Raw genomic sequence first — 13,645 nt, 5'->3', positions numbered from 1 at the left:
AACCTTCCTTTCCCACAGTCCGCCCACATCCCACATCCCTTGTGCTTCTTCCAGTCACTTAGAAGTCACAACTCAGCCCAACTCTGTCTTTTGCCCAACAGACCGTATATCCACTTTCATATTTCTCATCTCCATCCTCCAGAGTGAATCTCATGTGTTTAGTGCTCTGGTCCAGCCAACCAAAATCGCATCCAAGTGTCGCGTCGAGCTGCCGTTTTGAGAATGCAGCCTAGATCGGTCGTGTGAAGCACAACGCTACCACGTGAATGGACTTTCTAGTCCTTCGCATACTTGTCAGTTTACCATTTGCTTTTGAGGTTTCTGTCGTGCAGGAGACGAGCAACGAAGATGATGGCTCCTCCTCCAAGCAGACAACACCCCTAAGAATATGCCGTTAGCAATGATTTCTGATCAATAAGACGAAGAAATGCAAGACTTACTGCAAAGATGATCAGAGAATGGTACCCGGCTCGGGTCTCACTTGTAATCAACGCGCCAGCGATTGGACTGCCGGTCAAAAACGCCATAGACGTAACGGTGCCAAAAGCGCCGAGCCTTGCGCCCAACTTATCAGCAGGGATGATTTGGCCAGTGGCGGCAGGCATGACTGAGATGAAGACACCAGATGCGAAGCCGTAGAGGCAGGCAAAGCCAGCCAGAACGCCAGGGGTTGTAGCAGGGAGCCACATCGCCACGCACAAAAGCCCACATAAAAGGATCATGGGGTAGAGAAAGTTCAGCCGTCCGATGCGGTCCGCCGCATGACCGCCACTATGAAAGTTAGTTTGCTGAAGAATGTGGGTGGAGACAGGGGAGACTACGTACATGATACGACCAAAAAGACTGGCCGCGTTGATCAGCGGGAGAAGGTAAGGCCGAATGGTCGAATTCGGATCAAGGGCGACGCAAAACGGCTCTAGATTTTGTCAGACGGCGATTTGCAGGGTACGAAGCCGAAAAGATGTGGATTCATGCACTTACCAATGTAGTAGAACGGAACGTAAATGCCGAGACTTGAGATGACTGCTCCGGCTGAGAGACAAGAGTATCGGATGTCGAGAAAGCCTTTGTAGTCAAGCAGATCCCTAAGAGATCTCATCTTCCTCTTGGGCCGCTTAGACGAGGAGACGGCTATGGCTATAGCGTAGCAGATGACCATGATCAGGGCCCCGACACGCAGTGCCCACGGAAAACCAATGGTGGGAATCAGTTTGGAGAACATGATTGGCAGGCAAACTCCTCCGAAACTGCTACCGGAGGCGACGATTCCCATGGCCAGAGCACGCTTGCGGTGGAAATACTGCCCTGCAACCGTGAGAGCGGGCTATCACACTGGAGTCAGTATGTTCAAGAGCTTACAATGACCCGAGAGGTTACTAGGGATCAAGATTCATCTGCATGAATCTAGCATGCCATCACCGGACCCGGTCCACTTGTCCTCCATATGTCCAGAGTGTGGGGCCGAGGATGAGCGTTGGTAGTTCAACAGGAGGAGAGTAAACTACTTACTTGCACTCCATAGGCGACTGTGAGGCCGAAGAGAAGTGATTGGGCCAGAAATTGCTGCCAGATCGCATTCGGCTGCGTGAAGGATGTCGCAAGCATGGAGCCGGCACCACCAATGGCAGCGAACAGGTAGAGCCACTCACATGAAAGTTAGCGAATTTATAACCGAGGAGTGGGACTTGGGAGCAGGGCTACATACTTTGGGACCGTAGAGATCAAACAGTGCTCCGGCAACAGCACCTGACAGATACATCAGGGTGATCTGCAGGGTTCCGATGAAGGAAATGGCGGTGGGCGAGTAATTCTTCAGGTACTCTTGTTGATAAAAGGTCTGGAAGAAGCCGAAGCTGTTCACGACACCGAAAGATGCGAAGTAAACGAGGAAGGAGCCCGCAACGGCAAGCCATGCCTGGGTACCGCCCTCCGGGTAGACTTCATGTTCTGGTTCTGCAGGGGATGATTCTCCGTCTCCGTGCTGGGTTCCGGAGATGGATTCAGGGTCCGGGTCCGAAGAGGGGACGATGGAGCCGCCCTGCTTCTCAGACTGAGACTGATCTGATAGAGTGTTACCTGCCATAGTTCACAACGTGAACTGGCCTGCTTAAAAAGTGGGTTAGGTAGCAAGTATGCTTACAGCGAGGATGATTGGCGACCGCGACGAAACCGTCAGTGGCAGTAACGATTCTGAGTGGTCGACTTGCCGCCTTACCAAGGTGAGAAGACGAGTAGGTGAGGAGGTGAGGGTTTGATGATAGAAGAAAGACGCACCAAGGCAAGTAACAGGCAGGTTATAGTTTATATACCATGTCAGACGCGGACATTCGTAGGGAACTGCCTTAGCCGAGAACATCAAGCAAAAGTCCATGGAGCTTGGCAACAATCAGATCCACCTCTTTCTCGCTGACAGTATATGCAGGAGCAATTGTAATGTGGTCTCCAGAAATACCATCGGCAGTTCCAGCTCCTGGATAGAAATAAACGTTCCATGGCTCAGAGAGACCAGTCTGACTTATCCTAGCAGATATGGCATCCTCTGCAGGGAAAGGCTGCTTCGTGGCCTTATCCTTGACGAACTCGACCGCCCACATCAGCCCTCGGCCTCGAATGTCCCCAACATTGGGATGACCGCTCAGAGCAGCGCGCAGAGCCGCTCCCAGACGCTCTCCCATGCGCATCGAGTTCTCCACGAGACCTTCCCTCTTGATGATACGTTGAACGGCAACACCCGCTGCGCATGCCACGGGGTGCGAGCTAAAAGTGTGCCCGTGGTTCCAGACGCCGGATCCGCCGTCGATGGCATCGACCACCCTCTGATGAACGAGCATCATTGCGACGGGTGCGTACCCGCCAGCGACGCCCTTTGCTACTGTCTGGATGTCGGGGATCACATCTTCCTGTTGCCAGGCATGGTAGGTCCCCGTGCGGCCGATGCCGCAGAAAACTTCGTCAAGGATTAGCAGTGCCGAATGCTTGTCGCATACCGCTTTGATAGCCTTGAAGTATCCCGGAGGCGCAGTGTGGCAGCCCAGTGCCTAATTTTGTCAGTCAACGGTCCCCTAAACGTGATGGAGAAGCTTTGAAAACTCACACTTCCGCTGACCGTTTCTGCAATAAAGGCACAGACATTGTTGGGTCCGCGAAGCTCGAATTCGGCGTCGAGCTCACACGCCAGTCTCTCGACGTACCCCTCCGTAGTCTCGCCATTGAGCATGCCGCGATACATGTTGGGCATCGAGACAAAGGATACCATGTCGCTCTTGAGGAGCGGCTCAAACGGTTTACGGAACGCGACTTTGCCGCTCAACGCAAGTGAGCCCAGAGTGGTTCCGTGAAAGGCACCCGCTCGGGCTATGAAGCCCGCCCTATTGGGTACGCCAAGTTCCGCAAAGTACTTCACTGCGAGTTTCATTGCTGCCTCGACAGCCTCCGAGCCTTGCATCAGTTAGCAAGGTACAAGACATGGGGCGATTTAGCTACTAGATAGACTTACCAGAGCTCATGATGGTTCCTTTTGCAAGCTTTCCATTCGTAGTCTCAATCACCGCCTTGGCAAGTTCTTCGGCCGGCCGGTTGGACTGATTCAAGGCAAAGCAGTAGGACACGCTCTGCATCTGCTCGACAACAGCCTGAGTAACCTCAGTGTTCCCATGGCCGAGACAGGCGACGGCAGGGCCTGCACACGCCTCAAAGATCCGGCGGCCATCTTCGAGTATCAAGTACGACCCTTTGCCAGAGGCTACAATCGGCGGCGGCTTTCTGTGGATGTTGGGATGCAAAATGCTGGTCTTGGACTGGTCGATGACTGGCGTTCTCTCAGCTGGTGCAACTTTGGGGACGGCCATGGTGAAGGTTTGAGTGTGGGGCAATAAACACAGTATTCGGGTGCAAGTTAAGCGCGACGAGATGAGGTAATTTGGAATGTTTATAGACTGACTAGACTTGAAATAATTACAACAGTAGATTAAAAGGGAACGCCTAGAATTACGAAGAAAAATATCAGGTTGACGCTACTACTCGACAATGTTCAGTGTTGCTGAGTTGTCTCTCAAATGTGCTTACTTGCTGTACAAAATCATATCTACAAACCTTGATTACCCGGTAAGTTTCCAGCTTAGTCGCACCGGCGTGCGGACCCGTCGCCAAATTACCTAGCTTTTCTGATTTCCCTTTTCATCGTTGCTTCTCTGCCTTCCTTTTCTTAATCCCGTTGCGTTTTACTTGTGTTTCTCTTCCGTCAAGGAGAATTCAGACAGCATAAGTACCTGATCTTGGTAGACGCCTTTGAGAATATAAATCTGCCCTGATGTGGCTAGGCCTCGTTGGATCAGAACAGATATATGTAAACTCATCAAGTTCATGGGTATTGCAGCAACTAAGCCCAGATAGCTGTCAATAGCATTCAGTGTATTCAAAGTGGTAAATCGAATTGATGTGTCTTCCGTAAGGGTACTAATTGCCGGGGTATTGAGAGAAGACGATCATCTTGTACATCTTATTTTGATTTCTTGATTGTAGAGCCAACACCATCGAATAAGGTAGAGTTGGCAAGGTACAGGAAAGAATGACTTTGTCCCTTTGCTTTCATTAAGGTACCACTCCCAATATCCTGGCTCGAATGATAGGTATTATAAAGACAGAAACGTCAAAAGTCGATACATTGGGGCGCTTCCACTTTAATGAGGACGCCGAGAAGAAGTCAGTAAATTGAACCACAAGATCAAAGAATTTCTCTTCTCTAGCAAAGTGCAAGATAACAACTCTTCTCGCGTTCATTGCAATAAACTAGAGCTAAAGCTGTCTGCGCCTAAACAGTATCTCCTGTTCCTCCCCCGGAGTGATCATCGCCCCCTTAATCCCGTTCTGAGGTCTCCCTGCCTCCTTATCAACAAGGTCCAATTCGAAATTATCAACCAAATGAAGTATGATGAGCTTGATGATCGCACTACCGAAGAAACGGCCGGGACAGGCCTGGCGCCCGAACCCGAAATGCAATTGCTCGGAAGAGTAACTCGTGAACTGGTTTCTATGAGCACCACCGTCGGCCGCGTTCATCCGTTTATTATGGAAACGAAGACCGTCAAACTCTTCGGGAGAGGAGTAGACTTCAGGATCCCACGAGACCATAGATGAGGGAGCGAGGATGTGAGTCCCTTCCGGAAGATGAACGCCGTTTGAAAGGGTTACGGGCTTCATGACCTGTCTTGAAAATGCAGCTTTTCGCCTCATTAGCTTGAGCATATGAACATGGTATCAGTGGCCACTTACTCAATGTGGTAGGGTTCATTCTTTGAGACTCCTTCAAAAAGCTGTCAAGCTTTGTTAAGCTGCTAAGGATCGCCGCCTCTTTTGTGTTTGACTCTTGGCGCTTCCGCGCCTCTTGGTTCTCTTCTCGGATGGTGTCCTGATACTTCGGCATTGCCGCCAAATCCAGGACCGCATTGGTCAAGGTGACGCCTGAAGCGTGAAGAGAACCAAATCCTGAGACGAGACACATCTCGGCTACGAAGCCGTCACTCTTAGGTGACTTGTCCTTAGCTGCGTTATCAGTCATCCACTGCAGAAGGTCATTCGGTCTTTCCCACTCCTTTCCGGAAGCTCGAGCTGCCGCTTCCGCCGCACGGCGCTGCTTTATGATCGGAATCAACATGTCTCTGGCAGTAGCTTGTCGCTTCCACACATCGCAAATGCCTGAGACAAAACCTCCTCTGGCGGCAAAGGGACGCAAGGGTCGAGACCATGCCTTGAGGGCCCAGCCGCCGGCGAACAAGTCGTCAAGAAAGCCCACCATGGTGTCGAGCCAGACCTCGTCGCGGCTCAGGTCCGGACCAACAGTCATGCGAGAGACGACTAGGGCCATGATTTTGATCATGCGAGGCCAAAGTGCAGCAGCGGACCATTCTAAAGGGTTTAGCTATTAGATTACTAGGCTTTCATGATTCCTGAGCCAATTACTTACCTTGACCAGCAGGCAGGTGCAAGGAGCACGCGTACTCAACTTCTTCTCGCATACCGGGGAGCAATGCACCTTTTTGGTGTCAGTAACCTTGGATTCCTCGTTTTCATCTGAAGACTATGGTGGCTGCTAGTATCACGTACCAACTTGTCGTGTCAAGTCCGTCTGCACTGAATGGAACAGAAGATGGTCCGCGATCCTCAGCCATTCGTAATCGCCAATGATTCGCTACATAGACAACCATCAGTCAATTGTTCAGAGTGTTTCGGTCCATTATTGGACAATATCATACCGTCTGACTCGCAGCATGCACGTCAACCACATCCGTTCCCTTGGCATTGAGCTCCTCGACAAACTTGGGTGCAACGATCACCACGAAGCCGTCGATGCCCCAGACCTGATAGACACCATCTCGAAACCTCTCCCAGCCCTCTTGGAGGATGGACTTGAAGTTGTGCACGTACTTTTCTGAGGCAGAGGCGTAGTTCTTATCTTCGCCAAGATTCAAGACAGGCACGCGGACTTTCGGCTCTTTCCAGCGGTACAGGCTAATGAGGGACGGAACGACTTTGTAGAGAACGACAACGACGAGAAAAGAGGCTGCGATGGTGAAGCTCTCGGTAAGCGTTCTATCGAAGAGGTACCTACGCGGACCGGAAAGTAGGTCGGACATCTTGGCGGTAATTGCTAGGGCTTCATAGAACAGAAGCCGACGAAAGGTTCCGGCAGCAGGCGGAAGTATGTCGTCGTTTGAGATTAAAAAGTATATGAATGACATTGATACTCTTGCAACTTCTCATGAAGCTGACAGGGATCTTTTATGGAGTGGAGTTGTTGCAGCATGGTTGCTTGTGGATCGGGTAATCAAGCACGTAAGCAACCAGATAATCACAAACCAGGCATATTATGCACGTGTAAGTCGGCAAAATATCGTAAGCTTGGCATATTGAAAGGTAAACTCAGACGTATAAGCACGCAACTTCTCGAATGGTGCTTCAAGTAGGCCGCCAGAGAAGGCTCGTCGCGGCCACGTCTTGAGAAGAGCTGGAGATAGTATGTTTAATGTCATATGAGAAATCCAGCAAGACGATTGTTCCAATTTAAAGAAGAACGCTACAGCTTTGTAACAATTGCAAAAAGTCGTTTTCGTTGTATACTAAGATTCCAGTCATCATGGGCGACATCATTGATCTGCCGGACCAATCTAAATTCACGAGAAATCACTTCCAAGTCCTATCTCCAACGAATGAAGGTAAAGTAGTGGTCATCCCTTACCTACATCAGGCACAGCTTTAGTCCTTTATCTAACCATCGTCAGCCGTCTATGAATTCTCTTGGAAAGCCTACACAAATCCGATTCGCGGCAACGATTGGCAAACCATCGACATTGTCTTCGATATTATCCCAACAGATACCTCCAACAACACACGGCTGGGCCACGCGCGGGACGATGACTGGCGCTTCTCCATCTCTACATCTAAGCTTGCGACCGATTTTCTCTCTGGATGTCTACGCGCATCCCTAGAAAGCGGCCTCGGGTGCGGCCCCCGCGTCGCGAAGCTCATCGTGCCGCTCGTTAAGGGGCAAATCGTTCGATCCGATATCATCCCGCTCCGCTTTATTGACTGCGAGTTCGTAGACGCCCGGTCATCCCTAGCAGAGCCACTGAGATTCTTTTCAGGTCTGCCTGTTCAAGTCTCTCAACTAGACGACCTCGCAGAACTACTCGGAGTGTCTGCGGGTGGCCTCATCCTTCAGGCACTGCCGCCCGGGATTGAGTCACTCGAAGCCCGCTCGTTCTCACAGTTCGTCGAAGCTGAGACGGAGAACCGCTTGTCCTTCCCGTGGATAACGACGCCGACAGCTCCTAAGACCCTAGTCATCGTTGAGGGCAGTCGTCAGCACCCCAGCGATGGAGGCACGGGACCCAACATCTATCTCGCCGCCATGGCTCTGGGAATTAAGATGGTCGTTCTCGATGTCCCAGGCCACTGGTTAGAGGGTCCTGAGTATGAACACTGGCGAGAGGCTTTCATCCCCATCGAAATGTCCCAGCCTCCGGACGAAGGATTCGCAGACCGAATTGCACAGGCAGTCGCCACTTACCAAGGGAAAGTCGACGGTATTATCACCTTTTGTGACTCGTTCCAACATCAAGTAGCCCTGGCGGCGCAAAAGCTTGGTCTCCCAAGCTCCAAGCCCGAAGCCCTCATGACCGCCACCAATAAGTATGCAACCAGTGTCTTCGAGGGACGAAAGTCGCATCTTGTCTCGAGCACACAGGAGATCCTCCAGGTCGCGGCTACGCAAGGCAGCTCTCTGTTCTCCTGCATCATCAAGCCCTGCAACGGCTGGAGCTCCGAGGGCGTATTCCTTATCAACAATAACACCGAGCTCATCGAGGCCATGGGGCCCCTCGACGCGCTCTCCAAGTCCAGGCACGGCAGTGAATTCGTGATTGAGAGGTACTGTGCCGGTCCGGAGGTGGACGCCAACTTTGTTCTCCTCGACGGCGAGATCCTCTTCTTCGAGGTTTGCGATGACTTCCCCAAAAGCGCGGACACCAACGGCTCCAGCTCCGGCGGCGCAAATACATTCATCGAGCTCGACAGCGTGTTCCCCTCGAAGCTCCCCGAATCGGAGATCAACCTGCTCCGGATCTGCTTCCACAACACGCTGCTGAGGCTGGGACTCCGCAACGGCGTCATGCACCTCGAGGGACGAGTGGACAACTCGACGGTCGAGTACCGCACTGAGGGCGGCGTTCTCGACCTCCGACCGAGGGCTGCCGAAGCCCAGAGCCGGGGCGCGATCAAGAGCCCCGAGGCGTGGCTCATCGAGATCAACCCGCGCCCGCCGGGCATGAAGGGCACACAGGTCATCGAGTCCACGCACGGCGTCGATTACTGGGGCCTGGGAATGCTGATCGCGCTGCGAGACGGGGAGCGCACAAAGGCGCTCTGTCACCCTTACAGGAACGGCCCCCAGTACACGTGCGTGATGGTCTTCATCCCCGCGGACTACGACGTTTCTTCGGCGGAGGGCATTTTCGACTCAGGGGATATCTGCGACGATCTGTTCAATCGTCGGCCTGATCTGGCCAAGAACGTGAGTCGGTACGGATGCTTGGTGAAGAAGGGTCAAAAGGTCGCCCACCCGAGTCATGGCGTGAACAGCTTCCTGGCATACTTCAACGTGTTCTCAAGAAAGGGAAGGGAGGATGCGCTGCGGCTTGCCAAGATTGTCAGGGAAGAAGTTCGATTCTCGTTTAAATAGTTGCCGGTTACTATTTACGTGTGCGATAGCCCTGCGGCTCTCAACGAAATGCCCCATTTGAAATCATTTTCGTTGAGGCTCTCTGTATGTTAGCATAGTGACACATCTTCCGATATGAATTCGAGAAAGACGCAAACACTGCGCAATCCATTACGCGAAGATAGAGTTCAATCAGTAGCAGAAGCAGCATCTCGCCATAAGGGAATGTCGTCCCAGCGGCTATTCTAACCCATCAAGCTAAATCGGCTAAGCTTGTATTCCAATACATCGACCCATCAAGCTTGCCCTCAATTTGTGGCCGAACTGACGTTCAAACTTGTGATTGTGAAAGACCGTTAACTTTCAGTTTCGATATGGACTTACCTAAGTAGATATCTGTAGGCATACTCACTAATTACGTTCTGTCACCATGAGAAATGGATATGTAACTCAAAAGTAACGACATGCTATTTATGAAGAACGCCAGCAAGTTGGCAACACTAACGAAAAAAAGTATCAACTCCGTCACTCTTCGCCTACCTACGCTCTTAAGATGTCTGGCCTTGGTATCAAGGCCCTTACGCGCTCATTGATCTGATTACGGAACCCAAGAATGTCCACCGCTTTCGCCAGTAACTTCAAGTTGCAATCTTCCAGGTCTGTGTCGGGCATAGACACCAGACGCCCAAGAAAAATGTCCCGAGTCGATCGTATCCTAGTATGGTTGCCCAACCTTTCTTGTATAGAGATATTAGTGGAACGAATCTGCGACTCGTCTAAGATTCCATTGATTCGACTGAACTTCTTCAGGGTCCGAATGTACAAGCTCTCCTGGTGGATGTCGGTGGAGACTTCGAAGGCCAAGTTGAGAAAGGCCCCAAATACGGGCCAACCCTCCCTCACGTTCACCCAGATTATGGCGTTCGCATCGGCACCTCGATTTAGGAACAAGTAGAACACATCTTGCTCCATCAATTCCCAGAAGTGGTTTTGCGTGGCCAAATTCTCTTCTCGGTTCCATGCTGTGGCATGTTGGACAAGAGCTGTCCAAGCTGTCCAGTTCTTCCTCGGATCAACATTCCATTGGCACTTGTTGAGTAGCAGATCTTGTGTCTTGAGGATGAGATTCACCATTTCAGGACCTTTAGGCCTCCATTGCTTGTCTAGCCGAGTCTCCTGGTGACTATCTTTGGGGGTCAGCACTCGGAGGAGGAGCGATGGATCGAAGTTCGAGAGATAGTTCGGATCTTCTGCGAGCTTCCAAGACATGTATTTGATATGTTGATCGGCAATGACTTGTTCCCTCAAAAATGCCGTGGGGGGCGTTTCGGGATCTAGAGTTGCTTGGCCGGTTGAGAACATCAATAACAACGCTCGGTCGAGCTCGTCGAGAATCTTGTGTGTCTCAGCTCCGGCTGCTAGAGATTCGCAGAGCACAGCCTCACAATCAAGACATCTTTTTACGAGTGATTGCAAGTCGCACTGCCGATAGACGCCGAATTCCTTTCGGGATACCTGCCCAAAGACTTGGGCCTTGGTCATGGAAGCATAGATCTTGAGAAGACAGAGTTGAATATTGAAGTCTTCCGGTGCACGCTCCGCAAGAAAGACTGTCATTTTGGCCGTTCTCAGAAAGTCCATCACTGTCCGGTGGAGAAATGTCACCGTACCGGATCTTCGGTTGATCTCTAAAAGTCCACGTGAGCGACTATCCAGTCGCTTCTCGGTATCGATACGAAGAGATTCCATCTTGGATGCCGCGTATGGTTGAATGGGAAGTTTCAGAAAGTAATCCTTGTCTTCGTATCCATTGTCATGGAAGTCATAAGCCATGGCATGCAGAGGTTCGTTCGCCGCAACCGCAATCTGCAGTGTCGTCGCCATTCTTTCGTGGTATTCAACGTCGACTGAATTCAGAATCTGAGTGAAAAATTTGTCAAGCTCAACTGGAACTCTTCTCAAACTTTCTCTGAGGAAGTAAAGACTGTCATGGTTTGTGAGGCCCTTTCGAAGTTGCTTGACGACGAGGTAAACCCAAAGAAACACACCCGACGCCCTTTGCTCGATCTCCAGTATTAGATCCTCTCCCTGTGATTCTGCTCCTTCCAAAAATTCCCATCTTTCGTGTCGCTGAAGATTGCCTCGGATATACTCAAGGATGTCATTTCGAGTCAAGTCCTGAATGTATAGCTTGTTCTTCTGCCGCCCGAATGCTGCCTCAAAGTCGTTCCAAGGTCGGCTAGAAACACACATCTTGATTCGCGAGGTCTCAACAAAACTTTTCAAGACTTCACACATCTCTGCATGATCCCCGTCGTATTCATCTAAGCCGTCAACGAACAGGCATACACGGAATTCTTCGTCGTGAGCCGCAACTTTGCGAAGCGTGTCACGGAGGCTGTTCAAGGTCCATGACAAGTTACCAATCTCGCTTACTCCGCCAGAGCCAGCATATTTGTTGCTGCACATGGGAAGTATCAGATCGGAGCATTGTCGAAATATGTCGTAGAGAAGAGTCCGCAAAAGACCGTACTCGGACTTCTGCATATCGGTGCCTGCACTCCAGAAGTAATGACTGGCGATGATAACTCGGCTCGTTTTCGCCCATTCCAAAAGAAGGTCTCGAGTTCTGACTTCGCCTGACACGAATTTCATGAATGTGGACTTCCCCGACCCGGGCTTTCCCGATAGCCAAAAGAACTGTTCGTCGCTTTTGAGCCATTGCGCAAAATTACTCACGGTGCTCTGATCATCACCTTGTGGCTGGTAGACCCATTCGAACGTTTTTTGGTACACCGCTGGGATATTCTCATGTCGGGTCAGCTGAGCATCAAAGCAAAGACTTTTGAGGATATCCTGCTCTTTCCTTATGGAAGCATGAGACAGTGACATTGCCTCAAGCCTCTCTCCTAGACAATCAATCTCCTTGCTGGGCGGTGGATCCTGCCTATTCCGATCTTGGAATTGGATGACGCTGGCTGCGAACGTCCTCATTTCGAGCGCGTACGAATCGAATTTTGCGGCTTGGTCCAACTGTAGTTTGCGACTTTCCTCCTGCAGCTCCTTGATTTCTCGTGTGCGAAGGTCTTGTGCTTGGCTACAAAATTCTGTGAATCATTGCTTCTGCTGACCTGCGGTGCGGGAAATTTCTCGCCTACCTTGCGATTGTAATGATCTGAAGCGTCATACCCATCTGAGTCTTTCTCAATCTATCTTCCATGTATTCAATTTCGTTTTTTGCCAAGAAGTGTCTAAGAGCAGCCCGGAAACTTCGCCAAGAACTTTGGGGCATCACCGGTGACTTAAGGCTTTTGACCACTTCCAGCAGCTTCTCGCAATCACTCTGGCTCAGAGTAAGCATTGTGCGTAGTGTGAGGTTTCCCTGACCGGATCTGGGCGCATGGAAATTGAGAAAATAGTTGGCATCATTGCAGCCCGCTGTAAGCTGATCTAAGTATCTCTTCAGCTCCCCGTAAAGAGTCTCCAGGTCCGAAACAGCTGCAGTGGAGCCGGAAGCAGACCGATGAATCTCGACGGTCGATTTGAGTATCCCCCAGGCGAAGTCAACAAATTGCACAACGTTGCTAGCCAAACCTAGAGCCCCAATGGGATCCATGTGAGCGGTTTGTTTGGGAGAGGACTAGCAAAGGCCGAGCAAGAAAGAAAACTTCCAAATGGTAAGGGTGATAAACACATATGTTATTGAATACAGATGTTGGGGTCAAGGCTTTATTTACAGGCTTATATCCATCGGCATCCCACAGCCCCTCCTGACTTTCACGTAGGTGGCGCAATTTAAGAGAGGGCTGGAAGATCGTGTTCGTTTTGAAATCATGCAGCAGACTGCAGAACGGGGTAAGGATGAGCTGACAGCCAGCAATCTCAGCCACACTCAGTCAGCTGCAGCAGGCCAAGCGTTCGATGGTTGCATTAACACCAATTTCCCAAGCCAATAGGGAACCCCTTGGCCCGTGTGAGTGTGCCTGATAGGCACAACAAGTGAGGCTGGCTGAAGATCTGATATCGGGCATCAATGGTCAATGAATTATTGCACACATGGCGGACACAATGTGGCGAGAGGTTGCACATCGAATGTTATGCCCGAGGGGTGTCCAGCATTGCAAAAAGGTTTCAGCGTTGCCGCAGGGAGTAGCATTTCAGATCCGGAACCTGATAGGCGTGTAAACTTGCGCTGAGATGCGTCTAAATCATTGAATTGAAGGTGATGAGATGAGGTATAGCTTGTCCAGGTGTTCTGAGAAGAGAGAGAACAGATTCCAACACAATCTACCCCGTCGCATAATTATAGAACAGAGGCGAATATATCCCTCTAACTTCTTCGAGACCGATCTCAATAGACAATTCAAATGAGTTTTGCTATTGGGGCAGTGCTACGTCTACACGGCAACGCTGAGCATAGTCTCTATCGAC

At 50.8% G+C, this 13,645-nt stretch overlaps 4 protein-coding genes across 4 annotated transcripts; 1 reads left to right on the top strand and 3 right to left on the bottom strand.

Moving 5' to 3' along the window:
* Window positions 1-299: 299 nt before the first annotated feature.
* Window positions 300-3,848, bottom strand: CABS01_09426 (uncharacterized protein; the record flags this gene model as incomplete). Its single annotated transcript, XM_060542783.1, has 9 exons — window positions 300-380; window positions 441-771; window positions 826-916; window positions 982-1,324; window positions 1,510-1,581; window positions 1,706-2,061; window positions 2,516-3,038; window positions 3,095-3,438; window positions 3,497-3,848. 9 exons carry the CDS (start codon window positions 3,846-3,848, stop codon window positions 300-302), a joined length of 2,493 nt encoding a protein of 830 aa, XP_060400510.1.
* Window positions 3,849-4,794: 946 nt separating this feature from the next.
* On the bottom strand, window positions 4,795-6,632 carry CABS01_09425 (cytochrome P450; the record flags this gene model as incomplete). The annotated part of the gene is made up of 5 exons (XM_060542782.1): window positions 4,795-5,219; window positions 5,272-5,904; window positions 5,963-6,031; window positions 6,103-6,187; window positions 6,252-6,632. The coding sequence occupies 5 exons, from the start codon at window positions 6,630-6,632 to the stop codon at window positions 4,795-4,797; spliced, it is 1,593 nt and encodes a 530-aa protein (XP_060400509.1).
* A 500-nt stretch (window positions 6,633-7,132) lies between these two features.
* On the top strand, window positions 7,133-9,235 carry CABS01_09424 (uncharacterized protein; the record flags this gene model as incomplete). The annotated part of the gene is made up of 2 exons (XM_060542781.1): window positions 7,133-7,211; window positions 7,278-9,235. The coding sequence occupies 2 exons, from the start codon at window positions 7,133-7,135 to the stop codon at window positions 9,233-9,235; spliced, it is 2,037 nt and encodes a 678-aa protein (XP_060400508.1).
* A 519-nt stretch (window positions 9,236-9,754) lies between these two features.
* On the bottom strand, window positions 9,755-12,830 carry CABS01_09423 (uncharacterized protein; the record flags this gene model as incomplete). The annotated part of the gene is made up of 2 exons (XM_060542780.1): window positions 9,755-12,311; window positions 12,373-12,830. 2 exons carry the CDS (start codon window positions 12,828-12,830, stop codon window positions 9,755-9,757), a joined length of 3,015 nt encoding a protein of 1,004 aa, XP_060400507.1.
* Window positions 12,831-13,645: the final 815 nt, after the last annotated feature.

The sequence above is a fragment of the Colletotrichum abscissum genome (genome assembly GCF_030869225.1).
Source record: "Colletotrichum abscissum strain IMI 504890 chromosome Unknown Scaffold_22.1, whole genome shotgun sequence".
Lineage (NCBI taxonomy): Eukaryota > Fungi > Ascomycota > Sordariomycetes > Glomerellales > Glomerellaceae > Colletotrichum > Colletotrichum abscissum.
Note: the sequence above shows the minus strand (reverse complement) of the source record. Positions and strands in the feature narration are given on the sequence as shown.